We start from the raw sequence: 23,966 nt of genomic DNA on the forward strand, positions 1-23,966 counted from the left end.
TGTCACTGTTGTGCCAAATTTAAGCCATTTAAGGCCTCTTTATCCACTTAGGAGATGTCTTTCTTCTACACTTATTCAAAATCTCTGCACTCATTAAAAAGCAATATCAGCTAGGACGAATTAATTTTTGAGTGTTTTCAACCTCATTAAGGGTTTATTTTACATAGAGCAGAGCTGTAACATAGTGTGAGTGAAAAGCTACATATGCATGCTCTATCTCATATCAATGCTTCAGTAAAAGCAGCACAGCTCAGGCTTTTCATGTTTCATGCCCTAAACACTCTGAAATGATTGTGTGTGTGCGTGTGTGTGTGTTTGGATCGTTGGCTATAGATAGACTGCCAGTAATCAAGTCTCATGGAGTGGAAGGCAGCAATAACACGGAGTTCACTTCAGCCATTGATCAGAACCTTTGGGGTTCTCAGTATAGTTGGCTGGTGACAAAGTTTATTGATTCTCAATGTGAGAGATCATAGCAGATAGCATTAGACCCTTCTAGAGCAGAGCTCAGAAAATAGAAAAACCATTACAACTGGAGTGTACAGACAGAAAAATGGTGATAAATGCTTCATGCATATCACATAGTGATTAGGAATACTATTATTACTCCAGTACACACCCGGTGACTTATTCAATACAATATTGACCTGAAATGAGAAATACTTTAAATTTAAATCTCTGCTCTTATATGGCTTCGTGTGTTTAACATTTTGCCTGTACTGCACTATATTTTTGTATACACCCTTGCATCACGGGGACAGGATGCTCTAGTTCTTAAATTTATTTGAAAACAGAGACTTTCTTCTTTCCATCTTTATTCCACACATGGAGAAAAGAAAAAATGATCATACTCTATAAAATTCAAACATCATACATTCACCCATTCCAAGATAAAAAGCCTTTATGGAAGCAAAAAACCTTACCTGATCATGCTATTTTCTTCTGGAGCCTTTTTTAAGGTTGGGTCTCAAAGCTTCAGCACGACCCTGTTTTAGACCCTACATAGGAAAGAAATTAGCTTTACTAGATGCTAATAAAGCTCTGTCCATAGCATAGTTAAGAGGGAAGGAACTGTTACACATAGTGCAGGACCCATGTTGCATGACTTTTGAAATACAACACAAACAGATTTTAAAATGAACATTACAGTAAAGAATACCCATACCTTACCCATAGTACCTTATCCTTTACTATACATGTTCAGTGTGACATCTTCACCTGACGGCTCTACCTATGATGAAACTCTTAGAAGAATAGGGTTCCTAGCTTGGAATTGTTTCTTGCTGCACAGGGGCTCCTTTTTAAGGACAAGTGCAAGGCTATCAATTTAGGGAAGTCAGGTAGAAAATGGAAAATATTACTTGGACATCTATACACTGGCAGATTCCCAGTGTGGTAAACCAACCTGAGCTTTCTGAGATTGGATATTATGTAATCTACTTTGCATTTTTTATGCAGAATACATCATATCTCTCCATATTAAACTTGAATTTGAAAGTTAAATTGGTTGTCCTCTATTTGGATACCCCATTCTGAATCCCTATGTTTCCGTCCAGTAAAATAATAACTATAATCACCTCCGGTGCTGGCACCATTTCGGTGATATTGATACATGGTCTTCCAGGGATTGCATAACATTGTTATGTCACGTGATCTCTGCAGCCTATCAGTTCTGGCTTCACTCTCCCTTCCTTCAGACAAATCAGACATCCACAGTGAGAGAGCAGCCACCAGAGTTCTCACTTCCTCCAGATGTCAATTATGTCCAAAGCATGGGACAGTGAAGTGACCACTGATTGTCCGCTGGGAGCACGTGACCCCAGGGAGAGCCAGTGCCAACACCGCAGGAATAGAGCAGGATTGCCCTCATTATAGTCTTTTTCACCACCATTGGCAGTGTGCATCACCGGACAGAGAGCATTCCTTCAGCTCCACTGCTCACAATAGCAAAAGTAGATGCAGGAAACCAAAAACGGCGATTTCTACATGACTCAGACAGTGCAATGGTGTAACCATGCCGGCTATTTCATTCAGAATAAGTTACCCAGCCAGAAGAGGATGAAAGCGCTGTCACAGGGGATCGCCTCTAGAGGTGATTTCTTTTAACACAGTGGGGAAATGTAATTGTAAAAAATAGGAGGGTAGGCAAGGAGAAAGAACATGGAATTGTAATGAATTGGGGGTGTAAGAGAGAGGACATAAAATTACAAAGAACTGAGGGGAGACGGTGGGAGAACATGTAACAGTAATGAATTGAGGAGTGGTGTCTGAGAGATAACATGTAATTGTAAAGAATTGGTATGGGGTGGCAAAAAGCACATCTAGCTGTTATGAATTGGGGGTTGAAGAGGTGACATTTAATTTTAATGAACTGGGAGATGAGAGAAGTGCAATGAATTGGGGGTGTGGGTGGGAGAAAGGACATGTAAATATAATGAATTAGGGGTGGGAGAGAGAACCTGTAATTGTAATTAATTGGGGGTGGGACAGAAGACATAGAATTGTAATGAAATGGGGGTGGGAGTAGGAAAGAAGATATGGAATTACAATGCATTGGTAGGGGAGAAAGGACATGGAATTGCAATGAATAGGGGGAATAGGAATCTGAACAGAGGCTTGTAATACATTTTTTGGGGAAAGGCACAGTGGCTAATGAATTTATATTTTTATTGGTCTGGGGGAAAGTGACTAATTATAGTTAAGGGGGCACAGTGCTGGCTTATCAATTTCAGGGGTGCGGTGTGGTGGACTTTGTTTCTGTCATAGCCAAAGTCATTGTGAACCCCAGCCTAAATTTAACAATACCACCAGCGCCCGAGCTATTTTTAAGTGGCCTTGTACCCCCATTTTAGTTTGAGACCCCTGTATTACACTGCTTGAGCTGATATGTGCTGTTTATGTAACATTTCTCTTCCAGGTAAACCTGTGCTGTATTCCTATTTGGTATACACAGATTTAGTGTGGACATACTGCATGTGCTATACATGTAAACCAACTCTCAAGCAGTTCTATTCCTATGAGTTGTCATTTCACAACATTGGTTGCTATGAGGAAAACATCCAGATATGGTCTGGACTACACAGATTTCATACAGGAGGTCCAATTTTTGTGGAACATCTATAGTACATACTGTTTATTTTTTCATCAACATAGCCTTGTTTTTTTGTGCAATGAGTTGTAATTTTTAATGTCACCATTAATTTTACCATTCCACTATTGTTTTTTAGGGTTTAATTTTTACAGCGGTCATATTATAATAAACATGCCCTGGCAAAATGATTCTTCAGATCACTACATTACAACAATAGCAAACTTGTATTTTTTTTATTACACTCCTCAATACTGAAGTTACAACACTACAATGGAAACATACTACATATAAGCTGCTTTCCCAAGTGCATGTATAAAAGAAATGCCAAAACCACATAAAATGTCAACCAATTTTTTCATGTAAAGTAAATATGGATTATACAATACATTTATACTATACAATGTCAATTAAATGAGGATTATACAAGTATAGAATTTTCTATCCTCCCTACACAAATGGTAACCGTAATCAATAATCATGGATTTCTAAACCTAAAATAATGCATTAACTAAGAGCCAGCAGAAAGGGGGGGGATGTCATTTTATTTTGTTTTAACTCATTCCCTCCCCTGGTTATAACAGTACATTCTAGAGAGGGTGTGAGTGCATGGCAGAGAGCTCAGGAGCTGAGTATCCTTCCTGCAGGGCAGGTCCTGGCTGACTAATACAGCCACCTGTCGCTAGCTATGATCACTGCTGTTAGGCCGGGATCACACATACACGAGATACGGCCGAGTCTCGCAGGTGAAAACCCAGCTCTGGCGCCGGCACTCCGGAGCGGAGTGTGCAGCTCCATGTGTTGCTGTGCGGCCGCACGCTCCGCTCCGGAGTGCCGGCGCCAGGGCTGGATTTTCACCTGCGAGACTCGGCTGTATCTCGCATATGTGTGATCCCGGCCTTAAACTACTTAAGTGCGATTTAAGTGGCGATCTTGGTGGGGCGGCCTTTCCAGCACCCATCGCAACCTCCTACCCACCATGGAATTGGCATCAAATACTCTCCCCCCTAACACCCATTCCTGTGAATTGCGGTTCAAGTTGCCTATACAGTATGTGGACCAAAAAGCTAAATGAAAATTAAATAAAAATAGTTTTTAAAAATACATAAAAAACAAACAAAAAAGGATTTGAATCACCTTCCTTTTCCCCATCCAGAAATAAATGCTAAACAGTTAAAAAAAAAGCATATTCTTTATTTGCAAGAGAACATATTATGAAAATATAACATTATTTAATCCTTAAGGAAAACACTGTAAGCAAAAAAAATAAAAGTGCCAGAATTGTTGTTGTTTTTGGTCAACACACATCCCACAAACCAATCAAATTGTTGTATGTTGAAAAATAACATTGATAAACAAAGTTATGGGAAAAAGGTGACACTAACGGATACTTTTTTTACAGGTTATAGACTGCTGAAAAATAGTGATACCTGTTTGTCTTATCAGATGCCTTGTTGCTGCTGAGAAATCATCTTTTGTCACTTTATATACGTGACCTCTTCCAGGCTCCGGGGCAGATGGTGTCTGGAGATAACTCTGCCCCCAGAGCTGCTTATACATGAAGGGGAGTTACTAATGTGATGTGTAATGGTTACCAGCAGGGCCGGACTGGCCATCTGGCAATTCTGGCAAATGCCAGAAGGGCCTGTCTGGTCACGGGCCACCTTTTCTGCTACGTTGTTAACAGAATTGGTGTTCTCAAGATACCCATACTGTTAAAAGTTGTGATGGAGCACAAAGTCGCTGACTCCGTCACTTACCCCGGCAGGCCACGAGTATCATTAGAAATATTGCTCTTGTAGAAAATCTTCCTTTCCTCCATCCAGGGAAATATTAGTAATATATCCCATCTGGTTCATGGGGACGGGGACAACATGGGCCTGTGTGATTTCAAATGCCAGAGCTGAATTTCAGCCCCAGTCCTTACCTGGTTACCAGTGTGATGTGTAATGGTTACCAGTGTGATGTGTAATGGCCACTCTCTGCTCCTGATCTCACTGCAGAGCGGTGTGTAATTATAACTGACACATCTGCAGGTTCCTCTCCGCTTCAGTTTCCATCTTACTGCCAGACATGGTTGTAATACTGTTGTAATTCAGCAGAGCTCAGGAGTGGATGAGAAAAGTGGTGACGTGTTTCTATCATACTTTTCCTCTGATTGTTTCACTCCTGATTTTGGCTTAGGCTACTTTCACACATCAGTTTTTTGCCTTTAGGCACAATCCGGCTAATTAAAAACGGATCTGATGCAAATTGTGAAAAACTAATGCGCCGGATCTGGTTTTTCCTGGATCCATTTTTGTTTACCGGGCATAGAGTTTGGACTTTCTGGAGAGAGAGAGAGAGAGAGAGAGAGAGAGAGCGAGAGCAAGCGAGAGCGAGCGAGAGCGACTCCAGAATGGAAAACGAAGCTACGGGGCATGCTCAATGTAAAAATATCAGAAACGGTGGCTGGATCCACTCTTTTCACCTCACGTTCCATCCGTTTATTGCTGGAACCGTCACTGTGCATTTTTTTGCCAGTCAGAAAAAACGTTCCTCTGTACGTTTTCGCCGTCCGCCGGAAAAATCATTTTGAACGGATCCGGCAAAAAATGGATGAAACGTGTGGCAATCAGGCACAATCCAGCACTAATACAACTCTATGAGAAAAAACGGATCCGGCGGAAAAAAAACGGATCAGTTTTTTTCAAAATTCGCCAGATTGTGCCTGACGCCAAAAACTTGAAGTGTGAAAGTAGCCTTAAAAACACTAATATAAAATATTGATCAAGTTTAAGAACGTGTGAATGTAAACTTAATGTAATGAAAAAATAGAAACAAAACATCTTGATTTATTCAGTATTAAGTATGAACACGACACACAGACATACACAGTTACATGCCTAGGCATTTTATCAATAAAGTTATTAGTGGTTGACATGCTAAATGTGGAATGCATTTGGGCACACAAATCAAAACAATCCGCTGGCTTCCTGCAATCAGATCATGGAGGAGAGCAGATCAGTATCATCACATGTTTCACAGGAGAAACCTTGCTACGACCTTCTCTGGCTGCATGTTCTTTTTTTCCCATGCATTACACCTCCAGCTTATGATTGGGCAACATCATGCAAGGGACAAAATACACACCCCATTAATAAATCTCTGCTAATACCATACTTGGACTTATCATAAAATTTTATCTAAACTTTGCTGTGCAATAAAAAATTATATTGTGGTACCGTTTTAGCAAGAAAAATCAATGTAAATACTTTTATGCCCAAAAATGACAAAAGTATTTTAGTAGTGATACCTGTCACAAAATGGCCCTTTGTACCACAGTAAACACATACTCCCCCCTTTGCGCTGAACAACAGATTGCATTCCATAACGAGTTGCCCCCACCCATCTGGATGGGTTCTGTCATGGAGTTACCGCGACAGAGAGAAGCCAGAAGACCGCATCATCTGATAGCTCCTACTCCTGCGCTGAAAAGAAGCACTTCACCTTCTTTTTAAACGGTGCAAATTTCTTTTGACAGTACAGGAGTTATTTGGCCATGCTGAGAGCTCTGGGAGTCTGGGCTCTCAGCTAAGAACATTTAGCCACTCCTATCCCCTATATAATCTGGATCCTGACTGACACACATCGTCAGAGATATCTTATGCTTCATGGCTGGGAGGATAGGAGTTAATGGTTATATGAGAAGGCGTCTGGTAGGTTTATCTGAGGCTGCTGCTTGGTTTACTAAATGTGATAACTCCCTTTCCTTCTACTTTGGTTTTTCCTGGTTTTGCTAAGATGTTAATGGCCATCGGGAATCCGTATTCGTAGCCTGTCTTTAAGGAACCTTTAAGATATTAGACAGTAACAGTTCAGCTTATATTAGCCTTGCATTTTCTGTAATTTTCCCAACACTTGGACCGAATAGCTCCTTTATCAATCTTTAGTGGGAAAGCGTATGTTTATAGTATCATGCAATTACTGCACAGTATCGATATCCATGTTTAGTGAGAAATGTTGTGTTTATAGTATGGTAAAACATTTGCTACCAGGAGAGCCTTTGGCATATTTTATCCGGTGATGTATTTGTCCGATGTTGATTGACGTCTGAAGAGTTGGCCACTCAGCCAGAGGGATACTATATCGGACAAATAGAGCTTGGTAGGGCTCGTACTATATTGGACAAATAGAACTTGGTAGGGCTCGTGTAATACTTGGTTACGCAAGCATTTATTTCTAAACAAGATATAAGCTATAAGTTGGGGGAGACTTCAGCTAAGACAGAAACCCTGTTAACTTGTGGACTAAAAAGGGGATGCCCGTGATGCCACAGTGTGGATCCCAGGAATTTCTCTGTCTTCGCTGTTCTGCTTCTCACAGCTGATGTTCCCAGACAGATGATGTGCTACTCCTGTTGAAGTTTTTCCTGTGTAGTATGCAATGTAAGTACTTTACCTTTGTGATTTACATTATGCAAAAGTGTACACAATACAACACGATTTCCTATTTTCTGTAATCATTTAATTATTATAATAAAACTAGATTGTGGCCCGATTCTAAAGCATCGGGTATTCTAGAATATGCATGTCCCCGTAGTATGTGATTCGCGGCAGACTGTGCCCGTCGCTGATTGGTCGAGGCAACCTTTATGACATCATCGTCGCCATGGCAACCATTAGGACATCTACGTCGATACTGTGCCCTTCGCTGATTGGTCGAGGCCGCCAGGCCTCGACCAATCAGAGATGCGGGATTTCCATTATGACATCATCGTCGCCATGCTACGCCCGTCGCTGAGACGCGGGATTTCCAGGACAGACAGACAGACAGACAGACGGAAAAACCCTTAGACAATTATATATATAGATGAATCGCCTTCTTTAAAGCTGAATCCAACCCCTTTGAATACTTGGCAAGACAACAATGAAATCTCAAAACTATCAAGGGATGCTAGAGAGATATGTGTTGCCCAGTATCAGAAAGCTTGGTCTCAGTCGCAGGTCATGGGTCTTGCTACAGGATAATGACCCAAAACACACAGCTAAAAACACCCAAGAATGGCTAAGAGGAAAACATTGGACTATTGTGAAGTGGCCTTCTATGAGCCCTGACCTAAATCCTATTGAGCATCTTTGGAAAGAGCTGAAACATGCCGCCTGGAAAAGGCAACCTTCAAATACAACACAACTGGAGCAGTTTGCTCTTGAGGAGTGGGTCAAAATACCTGTCGAGAGGTGCAGAAGTCTCATTGACAGTTACAGGAATCGTTTGATTGCAGTGATTGCGCAACAAAATATTAAGTTTCATTTCATTTCTCTCCAGGCATATTTCATGAGTTTTATATTTTTTTCAAAAATTCTGTGGAAGCATGGTTGAAAAGCAATGTCTGACTTTCATTTGTTTATTTTCATATAATTTTAATTTAGTATTACTTTTGCCAGATTCACGATATTTCTGTGACCATTGTGGCTTTTTCTGTCATTAAAGCTCAATTTGTTTTTGGTAACTATTGGAGCTCTGCTTACTTTTATTTTTGCAAATGGCGGATATATTTGCATGGGAAGCCCTGCACCCATCATATTTAGTATAAAGAGTGCTGTTCCGATTTTCTATTTTATCTATCTACCATATTTGTTGGATTATAAGACACTCCGGATTATAAGACGCACCCCAAATTTTGAGGAGAAAAATAGGAAAAAAAAATTCTAATAAAATGGTGGTGCTTCTTATAATCCATGTGTATTATTGCTTTACCACTGGTGGTGGCTGCGGTGAAGCGGAGTCCCAGGGATGCTGCTGGAGGAGGCAAGAGTGGAGCGTTGCTGCAGGCCGCAGGCTGGGATGAGGGTGTGTCTGGATGTGCGGCACGCCGCTGCGGGTAACCGATGCTGCGGGTGGTGTCCGCTGCGGGGGCTCTGCCAACATTTTGAGAAAGGCCAGAGCCCCCGCAGTTCCATGGTTTCCTATGCGGTGGACTCCAGGAAAATGGATGCTGGGGGCGGCGCATGCGCAGATGGAGATCTCTGCATCAAGATCTCGGGAGATGAGATCTCAGTGCTGAGTCCACCACAAAATGTCAGCAGAGCCCCCGCAGCAGGGTGTCAGCCCCCACAGCTGCACCATCTTGGGTGTCAGGTCCGAGCATTCCTACATGAACAGTTTCCTGGAAAGTGGATTGGTTGTCATGGGCGAGTTGAATTGCCAGCAAGATCTCCTGATCTGACCCCCTTAGACTTTTAGCTTTGGGGTCATCTGAAGGCAATTGTCTATGCTGTGAACATACAAGATGTGCAGCATCTGAAACAATGGATACTGGAAGCCTGTGCTAGCATTTCTTCTGTGGTGTTGCTATCAGTGTGTCAAGAGTGGGAGAAGAGGGTTGCATTGGCAATCCAATACAATCGGCAGCACTTTGAACACATTTTATAAGTGGCCATAAACTTGCAAATAACTCATGAAAAAATAAAGTTATGTTAAAACCAAGGACACCATTGTTTTTCTTGTGAAATTCTCAATAAATTTGATGTGTCACATGACCCTCTTCCCATTGGAAAAAATAAAATTGGATCCAAAATGGCCAAGTTCAAAATGGCCACCATGGTCACCACCCATCTTGAAAAGTTCCCATATACTAATGTGCCACAAACAGGAAGTTGATATCACCAACCATTCCCATTTTATTTAGGTGTATCGATATAAATGGCCCACCCTGTATGTGTATAAATCTGTTCTATCTAATCCAACCTGTCACACTGTGATTATGCTGTACGCAGCACATGAATTGTCGGCTTTTATTATATCTATTATATATATATGTATATATACTGTATACATATATTTTTATATATATATATATATATATTTATATATATTTATATATATTCACACAGTGGGTATGGAAAGTATTCATACCCTTTTAGATTTTTCACTCTTTGTTTCATTGCAGCCATTTGGTAAATTCAAAAAAAGTTCATTTTTTTCTCATTAATGTACACTCTGCACCCCATCTTGACTGGAAAAAACAGAAATGTAGTAATTTAATAAAAAAGAAAAACTGAAATATCACATGGTCATAAGTATTCAGACCCTTTGCTCAGTACTGACTTGAAGCACCCTTTTGAGCTAGCACACATATACTGTATGTGTGTTTATTTTCATGAATATTTCCTTTGAAAACAATGTGTAATTGACAGAGAATTGCTGTATGTAAAAGCTCATGTTAAAATCGGATAGCAATAGCACTGCATTCAGATGTAAATTCAGATGTAAATCGGATGCTAGTTCTGAAAAATCAGATTGTACTCCCATGACACTCGCATTACACTTGTGCGACTCTCGGCAGGGAGACTCAAACAGATTTTTCATACATTTAGTGTGACTCCGGCATTAGTAACATCACAGAAGCATAGTAATAATGACTAATTCTATGACATCCTGAGATGTTAAATAAGACTTTTGTGATAGGATCACGTCTTGACAACACTGCATTACTCACTACTCACTCATTACTCACTATGAATAGTAAATGCAAACAAAGCTGAAATAGTGGTAAGTAGGGTTGAGCGAAACGGATCGTTCATTTTCATAAGTCGCCGACTTTTGGCAAAGTCGGCGTCTCATGAAACCCGACCCGATCCCTGTGTGGGGTCGGCCATGCGGTACGCGATCTTGGTGCCAAAGTCGCGTTTCGTATGACGCGTTTAGCGCCATTTTTTCAGAGAGAGAGAGAAAAAAAAAATAATAATAATCCCCATTGACGTGCATAGGGTTTCGTGTTCCGGCCGATCCTCGACTTTTCACAGTAATCGGCCGATTTCGCCCGACTCGACTTTTCAAAAAGTCGGGTTTCGCGAAACATGACTCGACCCTAAAAAAGCCAAAGTCGCTCAACCCTAGTGGTAAGTAAAAGCTACCATGTTCGCTGTAGGAATTTGCCACATGTGCTATAGGAACTTATACAGCAGATCTTCATGTTACACTTATTTTCAAGGAAGAGAATCATTCAATTCATGGAGCATCTTGAAGCTGTCAAATTGATTGATTTCTTGTTTTGTAGAGCCAGCATTGCGATATTATCTTTCCCATTGTTTCTCCAACATGTGCACCAGCAAACTTCACTCCGAATCATTCAGCTTGCAAATTAATTGTTACACACCTAATAGCTACAAATTGCAATTATGGCTAATGAGAAGCAAGATGCTGTACCTACAGACTTTGGCCAGGATGAGGGGTAGGCAGTGTAGGCACCTGTCTATGGCGCTACCTCCTGCCTACCTGAGGGTGGTGCACTTTCAAAAAATAAAGCTGAATTTCTGTGGTTGTTCGACATCTTCCTGTGGCCGCAGATATTCAGCAGAGTGACGGCCAGGGTGTGGGCACACAGGGGAGCAGTGTCAGTCACTGACAACGCTCACCCCTCTCTGAGCCCTGCACCCAGCCGACGCTCTCTCCTCTGTCAGACGCGAATACAATTTGTGTCTGAGCAGCACGGGCCAGGAGCAGAAGAGCTGTCATCTTCACTGCTCCGCCGACATCTCCAGCAAGATGTAGGTCACTTCCAGCCTGCGCCTTGTTGCGGAGAAGCTGCAAACAGGGGAAGTTGGAAGGTGTGGTGCAGTCAGGGCCGGACTTAGCCCAAAAGGCGCCCTGTGCGAGACTGCAGGACGGCGCCCCCCCCCCTCCAAACTTTGAAAGAAAACAATAACTCTTTAATATTCACAACAACACGTTTACTTAGAAAACTTGTGTTTCCCTGCAAAACACTTGAAGAAACACTAATATTGCAATAACGGGAATTATAAAGTGCTTTAAAGCGGACCAAAAGGAAAAAATGACGCTTGGTCCAAAGCCATATGGGCTGACAGCCAATCAGAGTGCAGAGCGGCGGCCTGCAAGGCCAAACACCGCCCTGCACTCTGATTGGCTGTCAGCCCAACGCTGACAGCCAATCGGAGTGCAGAGATGATGGCCAGCATGGAGAAGAGTTCCGGACGGGTGGCAGCAGGTCGGGTGCCATGCGGACCAAGAGTCATTCTATGACTTTTGATCCACCTTAATACTAAATAAAATATCTTAAAATATCAAATATAAATAATATAATAAATATGCAACATACATGAGAAAAACTGTCATTAAATATGTGCACAATTTTCAACCTTCAAGACAAAAAAATAAAAATAAAGTGCACTATACTGTAATCCAGCAACAACAAGAACATAATAACGTGCTACATAAACTGATTTAAAAAGCAACTTTCCGTGCTTTTACTTTGGCAAACTCATCAATAGTTTCATTTAAGTCTAGAGATGCCAACACATCATTTTCAATTGACAAGACTGCAAGTGAGGATAACCTGCTCTCTGTCATAGTGGACCTTAAATATGTCTTAATGAGCTTAAGTTTTGAAAAACTGCGCTCTCCTGAGGCCACAGAAATCGGGATGGTGCACAGAATCTGAAGTGCAGTCCAGGTTTGTGGAAAGTGCTCTGTAAACTCATTTTTGGTGAGGAAACCAAGTATCTGCAGCGGAGTCTCAACATCATCAGGGAGCACATTCCGAATGTGCCAGAGTTCATCAGAAAGTTCAGCACCATTTATGTCAGACTTATTGCCATAAGTCAGAGACTTCTGCAGTTCTACACTATGTGCCAACAAGTCTTCCCGTGATTCATGGCTCTTTATATCGTACAAAAAGCCCCATTTTTTATTATGAATACTGAGTTGCTGGAAACGCTCCTCCATTGAATTTAAAGCAGTATCCACCAACACATTGAAGAACTCAACCTTAAATTTCTGCTTTGCATCCACAATTGGTTCATCCCGTCCTTCATAGCTAAAAGTGGGTTTTTTAATTCTAACACGTGAGGTACTCTTAAATATGGGGTCCACACCATTTTCCTCTGCTATATTCTTTGCTCTTTGGAAAGAGCCTTCAAAACCATTCTCCCTGAATTTCTTAAGAAAATCATGGGTTTTTTCAATCATGTCTGCTGCTGTGATGAGGTTGGCGGTCTGGTTTTGCAAAGCTTTGCTCACAATATTGATTTGAAATAATATGTCATACCACACAATTAAGGACACCATGAATTTAAAATTAAGGATATGTTGGGACAACTCTAGAGCATCATGTTTTGTTTTTGGCTCTGTACTGCTGTCTTCAGAAAGGGCAAATAATGCCTCCTGTATACCTGCTAGATTTTGGATCAGTGGTTTGAGGCAGTTTATCCGGCATTCCCATCTTGTGGTACATAGAGGTTTTACAGTAAGACCTGATACATGGTCTGTCAAAACCTTCCATCTCTTGGCTGACCCAGCAAAAATAGTATATACACGCTGAATAATTCCAAACAGGGTTATAGAATCTATGTTAGATTCTGCTGCATCTCCAACCACTAAATTGAGGCTGTGGCATCCACATGGTACAAAAAACGCCCTTGGATTTTTTTTTAGTATGTTGGCTTGAACACCATTATTTTTGCCTGCCATATTGGCACCATTGTCATAGCCCTGGCCACGACAGTCATCAATATCTAGCTCTTTGCTAATTAGGAAATTAAGAATAATATCTGATAATCCTCTACCAGTTGTGTCTGTTACAGCAACATATCCAAGAAAATGTTCCCTGATCTGGCATAACCCAAGTTTAACATCAATAAAACGGATGGTAAAAGACATCTGCTCTTGATGGGCTAGATCAGTTGTACAATCAAGAATTAAGGAATAATACTTTGCCTTTTTGCATCTTTCAAGAATTTCACTAATAACCTTTTTGGCCATCAAATTAATTATTTCATTTTGAATAGTTTTACTACAGTAGTGGTCAGATGTCTCCTTTGACTTGACTCGTCGCAGATGTTCTGCCATTACAAAGTCATAATTTCCTAATAACTGTACTATAGCAAGAAAATTTCCATTATTTGCGGTGTATAGACGATCAGAAGATCCTCGAAATGCCAAGTTCCGTTCAGCCAACAACTGAGTAATACGCATGAGTCTTTCCAGTACGTTTCTCCAGTGCTGCTGCTCTTTCTGTATTCTGCTCTGTAACTGATGGTCAATAGTTTTTTTGTTTTTCATGCGAAGCTGAACTTCTATCCACTTTGTTTCTGCTGAGTAATGGTTAATGGAAGTTTCATGGGCCTTTAACATCTGACTCATATGGCTCCAATCCTGTGATCCATCCAATGCAAGTGCCGTACGGGATCTTCTATCAAACAGTTTGCAACAAAAGCAAAATACTTTGTTCAAACTTTTGGAGAACACCAACCACTTTCTTGCTCGTTTCACGCCATTGTCCAAAATTCTAGAGTAAAAGTCCTCTGAAAAATGTCGATTCCTCTCATCTCTCTTAAATTCTATATTTTTAAGTTGCACAGGGCCTGCTTCTACGATTAGATCAATTGATGAAGAATTTAATGTAGGCCAAAGTGCAGGATCTGAGTCAATGATTGCAGAAATTTCACTGCTTTCAGCCTCATCAATGCCCTCCACATGCTGGCATGTGTTATCCCCTTCTGATGTGAGGGCTGGTGTGGTAGACTGATCTTGTTCTACTGCAACCTCATAAACGTCTGCTATGGTAGACTCTTGGTCAACTTCGCTGATCCTAATTTTCAATGACGTTGATGGTTCCCCTGGCTCCAATGGGATTGTATCCATACCACTCCTTATTTCACATTCTTGCTGTGGAATATCTGATGTTGATTCCTCAGCAGTGCTCGGTACATTGGTGCCACCATGTTCAGAAGATTTTTCGAACAGTCTTTTTAAAGACCCTGCTTGCTTTTGATTTGCCTGTTCTGCTAAGGCCTTTCGCTTTCTGTTCTGTGCACCAGATGCTTTCTTAGGGCTCATCTTGCCTGACAAATGTTATTCTTCCCTGAAAAGGTTAGGTGTGGACCAAAAGTCTTATTAGTGCAGTCCACATGCTACTATAACCATCTATCTGCTCATTTAAACCTAAGGTGGCAGAGGTGAGCAGGTGATAAGTAACTAGAAACAAGTAAGCCACTGTACACTGCACAAAGTCTGGGAAGAGTGGGAGGGGGAGAAGGAGAAGGAGAAGGATGGATGAATACATTTAGCAGAGAGGAGCGGGAGGAAGTGAGAGTAGGGTGGCTCCTGAGCAATGCACCTAACCCCCAATTGCCCCCCCGGTTGCCATGGTTAGGTTAGGCACCATAGGGCTATTTTAGCCCCTTCTGCCCTGGACATAGTAGTATGTTACATGGTAGACCCATAGGACGCCTGAAAATCAGGCTAAACACCCTTTTGTGTTCCTAGAGCCATATGCAGTGGCGTACACACCATAGATGCGACGGATGCGGAAGCACCCAGGCCCGTGGCTTGGGGGGGCCCAGTGCCGCCCGCCCGCATCCATGGTGTGTCCTTTTTTTTTATTTTTGCCACAAGCACAGTGCCCAGCCACACAATGGGCCCCACAGCAAAAGGGTCACAGCAATGGTGCCCAGCCACAGTGTCCGGACCCAGTCACAGTGACCGTGCTTGTGGCTGGGCCCCATTGCTGTCGCTGGGCCCTTTTCTTGCGGCTGGTCCCCTTTTTTTGTGGCTGGGCCCCATTGCTGCTGTTGGGCCCCGTGCTTGCTGCTGGGCCCCATTGCTGTGGCTAGGCCCCACCACAAGCACAGTGCCCAGCCACAGCAACAGGGCCCAGCCACACAATGGGCCCCACAGCAAAAGGGTCACAGCAATGGTGCCCAGCCACAGTGTCCGGACCCAGTCACAGCGACCATGCTTGCGGATGGGCCCCTTGCTTGCGGCAACACATAATGCGTTTCCAAAATAAAGCTGCACCCCAACCCCACCCCGCCCCCCCCCCACACACATAATACGTTTCCAAAATAAAGCTGCACCCCAACCCCCCGCCCCCCCCACACATAATACGTTTGCAAAATAAAGCAGCACCCCAACCCCCCCCCGCCCCCCCCACACACACACTGCAAAAAATAAGGCTGCACCCCAACCCCCCCCCCACACACACCAAAAAATAAGGCTGCACCCCAACCCCCCCCCCCCCACACACACACACACGCACACTGCAAAAAAGCAAGCTGCACAACAACCCCCCCCCCCCCCGGGGCGACCACCAGCATAGTGGAGGCCATGTGAGGTGGTTATTACTCACGCTTTGCTTGGCTGAGTAACAGTTGGCTCCTCAGGTCCACCTCTGCTCTGCTCTTCAGTGCCAGGAAGAGAGCGGCGGGGCACGAGCGGGGACGTGTGGTGTAATCATGTCACACGCTGTGCAGCCGTTCTCTCCCGCCGGGGACAGCAGAAGGCGGAACTAAAGTCACACACAGCTCCTCTGTCCTCACATATAGGTAATTGCCCCTGGGCCCTCACACACACAGTTGCCCCCGTACAGTCACATATAGGTAATTGCCCCTCACACACACAGTTGCCCCGTACAGTCACATATAGGTAATTGCCCCTCACACACAGTTGCCCCCATACAGTCACATATAGGTAATTGCCCCTCACACACAGTTGCCCCCGTACAGTCACATATAGGTAATTGCCCCTCACACACAGTTGCCCCCGTACAGTCACATATAGGTAATTGCCCCTCACACACACAGTTGCCCCGTACAGTCACATATAGGTAATTGCCCCTCATACACAGTTGCCTCCGTACAGTCACATATAGGTAATTGCCCCTCACACACACAGTTGCCCCGTACAGTCACATATAGGTAATTGCCCCTCACACACAGTTGCCTCCGTACAGTCACATATAGGTAATTGCCCCTCACACACACAGTTGCCCCCGTACAGTCACATATAGGTAATTGCCCCTCACACACAGTTGCCCCCGTACAGTCACATATAGGTAATTGCCCCTCACACAGTTGCCCCCATACAGTCACATATAGGTAATTGCCCCTCACACACAGTTGCCCCCGTACAGTCACATATAGGTAATTGCCCCTCACACACAGTTGCCCCCGTACAGTCACATATAGGTAATTGCCCCTCACACACAGTTGCCCCCGTACAGTCACATATAGGTAATTGCCCCACACACACAGTTGCCCCCGTACAGTCACATATAGGTAATTGCCCCTCACACACAGTTGCCCCCGTACAGTGACACACATCCGCTGCCCTCCCTGCTGCCCCCTCACACAGTTGTCAGAACTTGCCGCCGCCGTCGCTGCTGCTCCTCATCCTCCGGTGCTTACCTGGAGCCGGGGTCTGTGCCGGGGCTGCTGCGGGCTCCCTGCTGGACCTGGTGATGGAGTAGAGCGCCAGCTCCCTGCCTGTCGTGCTCTGCCGGTGGCTGCCGGTGCGGTCGGTGCTGTCGCTGCTGCTCTCTCCGCTTCTATGGCTTTTATGTGGCGCTCTCCTTTGTTGTGATCCCGGCTCCTACCACTGCGCCGCACGACAGAGGGGGCGGCTCCTTCCTCCGGGCTCCACTGCCTGCACGGGGCGGCGGCGGGAGCTTCCGCGGTGCTGGTGCCGGCAGCTGCCCCCGGAGGAGGCTGCACCTGGGGCTCCGGCGCTGGTCACAAGCCCCTGTACACCGCTGTGCACACGGGGGGCTCACAGCACACCGGGCTGCACGGAGGACGACCCTGACAGCGACCACCTCCGGGGAGCGCGGCTGAGCTCAAATCTGCTGAGCTCAAATGCGCCCCTTGTATGCTAACGAGCCTTGGCGCCCTGTGCGGCCGCACAGGTCGCACAGGGCAAAGGCCGGCCCTGGGTGCAGTGACGTCATTGCGACATCCAGCGCCCAGTGCTGCACAGAGGAAATGAGAGCTGAGATTACAGTGAAGAGCAAAAGGATAACAATGTTTTGAACTTTTGACTTTCAGGCTCCATATCTCCCCATCCACTACTGCTTTGAACTTTAGACTGCCATCATTTTAAAGACAATTATTATTATTTCAGACTTAAATTTGACTTGCAATAATTTAACACATGATTAGTTATGGAGCTTCATATGCTAAATAGTTGCAAATCAAATGTATGTGTGAGATAGCCAAGATGATTATCTATGACATGATGATAGTCTCAAGTTCGAAGCAGTAGTGGATGGGGAGATATGGAGCCTGAAAGTAAAAAGTTCAAAGCATTGTTAACCTTTTGCTCTTCACTGTATGTGATTATGAGCTTTTTCTTTTTAATTCTCAATATTACTGTGCGGGGGGAGGGGGGCATAAAATGAGGGGTTTTGCATATGGGGGGATAAAATCAGGGGACGGGCTGTACTGATGCAGGGAATAAAATGCGGGGAGGGGCTGTGCTGATGGGGGAAATAAAATGAAGGTCTGTTCAGATGGGGGAATTAAAATGAGGGGAAGGGCTGTGCTGATGGAGGGAAAATAAAACGAGGGGCTGTGCAGAGGGGGGATAAACTGAGGAATTGAGCAGATGGAATAAACTGAAGGGCTGTGCAGATAGGGGAATAAACTGAGGGGATTTGCAGATGGGGAGAATAAACTGAGGGGCTGTGCAGAGGGGGGATAAAATGTGGGACTGTGCAGATGGGGGAATAAACTGAGTGGCTGTGCAGACAGGGAGTATAAACTGAAGTGAGACTGATGGGGGCATAAAATGAGGTGAGGGTCTGTGCTTATGGGGGGAAATAAAATTAGGGGCTGTGCAGATGGGGGGATTAAAATGAGGGGCTGTGCAGAGCGGAGGGAATAAACTGAGGGGCAGTGCGGTGTGGCAATGAAATGAGGGGCTGTGAAGGGGATTCAGCAAAGTATATGAGCAGCTGTGGTGACCATACTGTATATGAGTCTGTGGAAGTCATTATATTGGGAGCTGTGGTGACCATACTGGATAGCGGACTGTAGTGAATATCATAATGATTGGGGTGTTGTATGTGGACCATAGTACTGTATGGGGTGTTGTGGGGACCATCATAGTGTATATGGTGGCTGTTTTGGATATCATACTATTTATAGGGGTTGTGGTGGACATCATACTATATATGGGGGGTCTACGGTGGTGACCATACGACATATTGTTGTGTTTATCATACTGTATGGGTGGCTGTGGTGACCATCAAACTGTGTAGGGGACAATGTGAGAAATGGTTACAGTTTGAAGAGGGCAGCGTGGTGTGCAGTATGAGGGCATAATGTGAAAAGGGGCACAGAATGGATATGGAAAGGGGACAGTGTGAAATGGAGGCACAATATGGAGAGGGGTTAGCATGGTGGGGGGACAGTGTGGAGATAATGAAAGTGTAATGAAAAATCAGAGAGTGGACAGCCTAGGCCGTGGTTCATAATGGCAGATGGTGTGGCAGTTATTGCTGATAATGGTAGACAGTGTGGAGGCTTATTTAGGGTCATAACATGGACAGATATTTTTATGCAGAGGGCATGTTAATAACACTCTTATTTTCATGGGCACTGTGTTGGGATGTGCTGCTAAAGACTGGAGAAGAGTGAGGTCTGCAGAGAACAGCTGTGGATGTGAAAAGTCATCATGGCATCTAGACAAGATGGAGATGAAAAGAAAGAGACAACTGAAAGTTGTAATCTATAAAGTACCTGGATATAAATGTTTATTTGTGATACTAATTTTCATCAGTACTGAGGTTTCTGTATGGTCCACAGTCTGATGATGGCTATTAATAACAATCCCTAGTGACTCTTTACCATTGTTCAGGACATACTGGGAGTTGTAGGTTAAAGCAATACAATTGTTTATGGGGCTGACTTGAAAGTACAATTGATTGTTGTACCAAGTTTGGTTCTTGTATTTAAGTACTCTTGGTTCTGGTCATGTATTCATGTACTTATTGTGGTTCTGGTGATGTATTCATGCACTGAGGGAGGTTCTGGTGAAGGATAAATTTACTGATGGTGGTTCTGGTGACGTAGTCAAGTAGTGATGATGGTTCTGTTGATGGTGGATCTAGTGATGCATTTATGTACTAACGGTGGTTCTGGTGATGTATTATGTATTCATGTACTGATGGTGGTTCTGGTGTCGTATTCATGTACTGATAGTAGTTCTGGTGACATTCATGTACTGATGGTGGTTCTAGTGATGAATTTATTTACTGAAGAGGTTTCTGGTGCCATATTCATGTACTATTGATGACTCTGTTGCTTTAATTATGTACTGATGATGATTTGGGCTTCGTATTCATGTAGTGATGATGGTTCTGATCATGAATATATCACCAAAATCATCATCACTACATGAATACAGCACCACAACAACCATCACTACATGAATGTCACCAGAACCCGAATAAATCACCAGAACCAACACCAGTTTTGTGCAAGCAGTATTTGTCGTATGACGGATGCAAAAACCATCAGACATATCCCTTTATTTATAATGGGGATCTGTTTATTTTCCATTAGGGTATTTGCCAAATGCTGGACACCTTAATTGAAACCAAATGACCCAAATTATAGTTACGCTTTATTAGTTTCCATAATTATCCTTGGGTTCTACGTTCAAAATATAGGACGTCACGTCAGGGATGAATGCTGCAATTTTTTTCCCTGTATTGTGTAAATGGTCAGCAAAAAGTTATTGATTCTGTATCTAACTTTGAAATCGCTCCCTGTTAACTCACATCCATAAAGTACAACCCTTTTTTTTTTTTACTGTTGAAAAAAAAAATTGTGAAAAAGGTAGCAATTCTAGTGGAAGTGGTCATCAATTGCTACCCAACACATCTCCCCTGCTCAGCCAAGAAGGGGGAATGTGCATTAGAGGTCCTGTTACCTTAGTCTTTGAGCCATTCCTTTGCTTTTGGTGTGGGGGTGGGCGACATTAGCTTTATCTGCCCAGGGCACCAAAATACTTTGTCCAGACCCTGCCTACAGACTGGAATAAATGTAATTCTGATCTTAAAGTGAACTTGTGAGCTGATACATGCTGCTCAATCAATGGCATGTACATCATGTATCAGGCACTGGCTGTAAGATCTCAGTAGCTGTTACAGTTTATAGCATATAGACATGGGAAAGAAATTATTGTGTAACTTGAAAGTGCTAATGGAATTTTCAGGATCCATTTGTGGTAAGTAGTTTCTTAGTGCAAACTGATGTTCAAAAGTGGAGTGTTTCATTAATTTTGATTCATATAAAAGTGGAAAACCATTTTAGGGTATGTGCACACGTTCAGGATTTCTTGCAGAAATTTCCTGACAAAAACCGGACATTTCTGCCAGAAAGCCGCATGCGGTTTTTTCGCGTTTTTATGCGTTTTTTTCCGGAACTTTCCCAATGCATTAGATAGTGGGAAAAACGGGAAAAATCGGCAAAATTACCGTAATGAACATGCTACTTTTTCTTACCGCGATGCGTTTTTTTTCACGGAAAAAAACGCATCATGTGCACAAGAATTGCGGAATGCATTCTAAATGATAGAATGCATATGTATGCTTTTTTTATGCATTTTTATCGCGAAAAAAACGCGAAAAATCCTGAATGTGTGCACATACCCATAAAGTTAAAAATATAATGTAGGTTATATTTGTGATTCAATTTCAAACGATACTTCATCAACATATTACCTTGTAAAAGCCAGTGTGATATCCAGTCATATACCAAGCCATGAGCATACAAGCTAGTACATCTTCATCCTCTTGTTCCTCTTCATCATAATCCTCCCACTCTGTGCTGAAGAAAGGAGGTGGCGGTGGAGGTGGGGGAAGGGGTGCTGACTAGGGGAAAGAAAATGGAGAAAAGTGACAATAAAATGGGTCTGAAAAAACACAGGGATAAATTATAGTGTACAAGGTGACAGCTACATACAGGGGGCCAATTGTGCCAGGCAGGAAGATGAGCTCTCACAGGAGGTGGTGGTGGTGGCCAAAAGCAGCCCTGTGATTGGCAAAAAAGAGAAAATGTAAATATATATGTCATTATGTTCACTGATTTTCCTTAACATAATCAAATGAATGAAAAATGCTACACGTGGACAGGAATCAGAGACAGGTTATTTAATTATCCCACTTCTAGCTCTTCTCTTTCAAAAAGCTACTTCTACAAAGCTGGAGCTGCAACATGATGCACATAGTTATGAAGAGATTGCAGTCACGATCATCTCTCCTTGCACCTTCAGAAACAATCACACGGGCCAGTTACATAGGATGACAATCCATCAATAATTTGTATTATTTGAGTGCAGGCTTTTTACTGGCCCATAGGGTAACAGGGCAATCCCCCATTGGACCCCAACCCCACTCTATGGGCAGTACATGGCATAATTCACTTGATTTATTCCATACAGAAAAAAGCAGCATCTCATGATGCATTAACCAAACTACCCAGTTTATTATTATATAGAGATATAGGTAAATTTGTGAAAGAGGTGAAAAGTGGGCCTCCCCAAAGTCAATGTTGCTGGTGGCCCTTGGTGCCCCAGTCCGACACTGTTTGAGTGTGTGAGGAAAACTAAAAGTTAACCTGTCACCATGAAAATGCCGTCCCATCTGCAGGTAGCATGTTATAGAGGCGAGGAAGCTGCATAGATACAGTTGTGCTCCAAAGTTTACATACCCCGGCAGAATTTTTGGTTTCTTGGCCTTTTTTCAGAGAATATGAATGATAACACCAAAACGTTTTCTCCACTCATGGTTAGTGGTTGGGTGAAACCATTTATTGTCAAACTACTGTTTTCTCTTTTTAAATCATAATGACAACCCAAAACATCCAAATAACCCTGACCAACAGCTCACATACCCCATTTCTTAATACAGTGTAATGCCCCCTCTAACATCAATGACAGCTTAAAGTCTTTTGTGGTAATTGTGGATGAGGGTCTTTATTTTCTCAGATGGTAAAGCTGCCCACTCTTCTTGGCAAAACGCCTCCAGTTCCTGCAAATTCCTGGGCTGTCTAGCATGATCTGTGTACCAGAGATCTCCCCAGAGTGGCTCAATGATATTGAGGTCTGGAGACTGAGATGGCCACTCCAGAACCTTCACTTTTTTCTGCTGTAGCCTATGACAAGTCGACTTGGCCTTGTGTTTTGGATCGTTGTTAAGTTGGAACGTCCAAGTATGTCCCATGCGCAGCTTACTGGCCGTTGAGTGCAAATTTGCCGATAATGTGCTGCATTCATCTTTCCTTCAACTTTGATCAAGTTTCCTGTGCCTTTGCAGCTCACACATCCCAAAAAAATCAGCGATCCACCTCAATGCTTTACAGTAGGAATGGTGTTTTTTTCATCATATGCCTTGTTGACCTCTCTTCAAATGTAACAATTATGGTTGTGGCCAAAAAGTTAAATTTTGGTCTCATCACTCCAAATTACCTTGTTCCAGAAGTTTTGAGGCTTGTCTCTGTGCTGTTTTATGTATTGTAGGCAACATACTTTGTGGCATTTGCGCAGTAATGGCTTTCTTCTAGCGACTCGACCATGCAGCCCATTTTTCTTCAAGTGCCTCCTTATTGTGCATCTTGAAACAGCCACACCGCTAGTTTTCAGAGAGTCCTGTATTTCAGCTGATGTTATTTGTGTGTTTTTCTTTGCATCACAAACAATTTTCCTGGCAGTTGTGGACGATATTTTTGTTGGTCTAACTGACCGTGGTTTTGTTTTTACAGAGCCCCTGATTTTCCATTTGTTAATCAAAGTTTGAACGCTGCTAACTGGCATTACCAATTCCTTGGATATCTTTTTATATCCCTTTCCTGTTTTATACAGTTCACCTACCTTTTCCCGTAGATCTGTTGTCAATTCTTTTGCTTTCCCCATGACTCACAATCCAGAAACGTCAGAGGCTGGATGAAGAATGCAAGAGTCTGTCTGGATCCTAGAAACTCACTCAGTTTTTATGCACACACACTGATTACAAGCAAACAGGTCACAGGTGAGGATGTTACCTTTAGTAGCCATTCAAACCCATTTGTGTCAACTTCTGCGCATGTTATGAGGCCAA

At 43.2% G+C, this 23,966-nt stretch overlaps 1 protein-coding gene across 5 annotated transcripts in view; it reads right to left on the reverse strand.

Annotated features, from left to right (window-relative positions):
• Positions 1 to 923: 923 nt before the first annotated feature.
• LOC143782753 (survival motor neuron protein 1-like) overlaps positions 924 to 23,966 on the reverse strand; it is a 77,703-nt gene continuing 54,660 nt past the window's right edge. For all 5 annotated transcript variants that reach the window (XM_077270606.1, XM_077270581.1, XM_077270598.1 and 2 more), the window contains 3 exons: positions 21,835 to 21,903; positions 21,594 to 21,743; positions 924 to 998 (listed from right to left, as the gene is read on the reverse strand). In XM_077270606.1, the coding sequence (XP_077126721.1) occupies positions 933 to 998; positions 21,594 to 21,743; positions 21,835 to 21,903 (285 nt within the window). In that variant the 3' untranslated portion in view covers positions 924 to 932. The remainder of the gene's footprint in view (positions 999 to 21,593; positions 21,744 to 21,834; positions 21,904 to 23,966) is intronic.

Source organism: Ranitomeya variabilis, chromosome 1 (genome assembly GCF_051348905.1).
Source record: "Ranitomeya variabilis isolate aRanVar5 chromosome 1, aRanVar5.hap1, whole genome shotgun sequence".
NCBI classification, from domain to species: Eukaryota; Metazoa; Chordata; class Amphibia; order Anura; family Dendrobatidae; genus Ranitomeya; species Ranitomeya variabilis.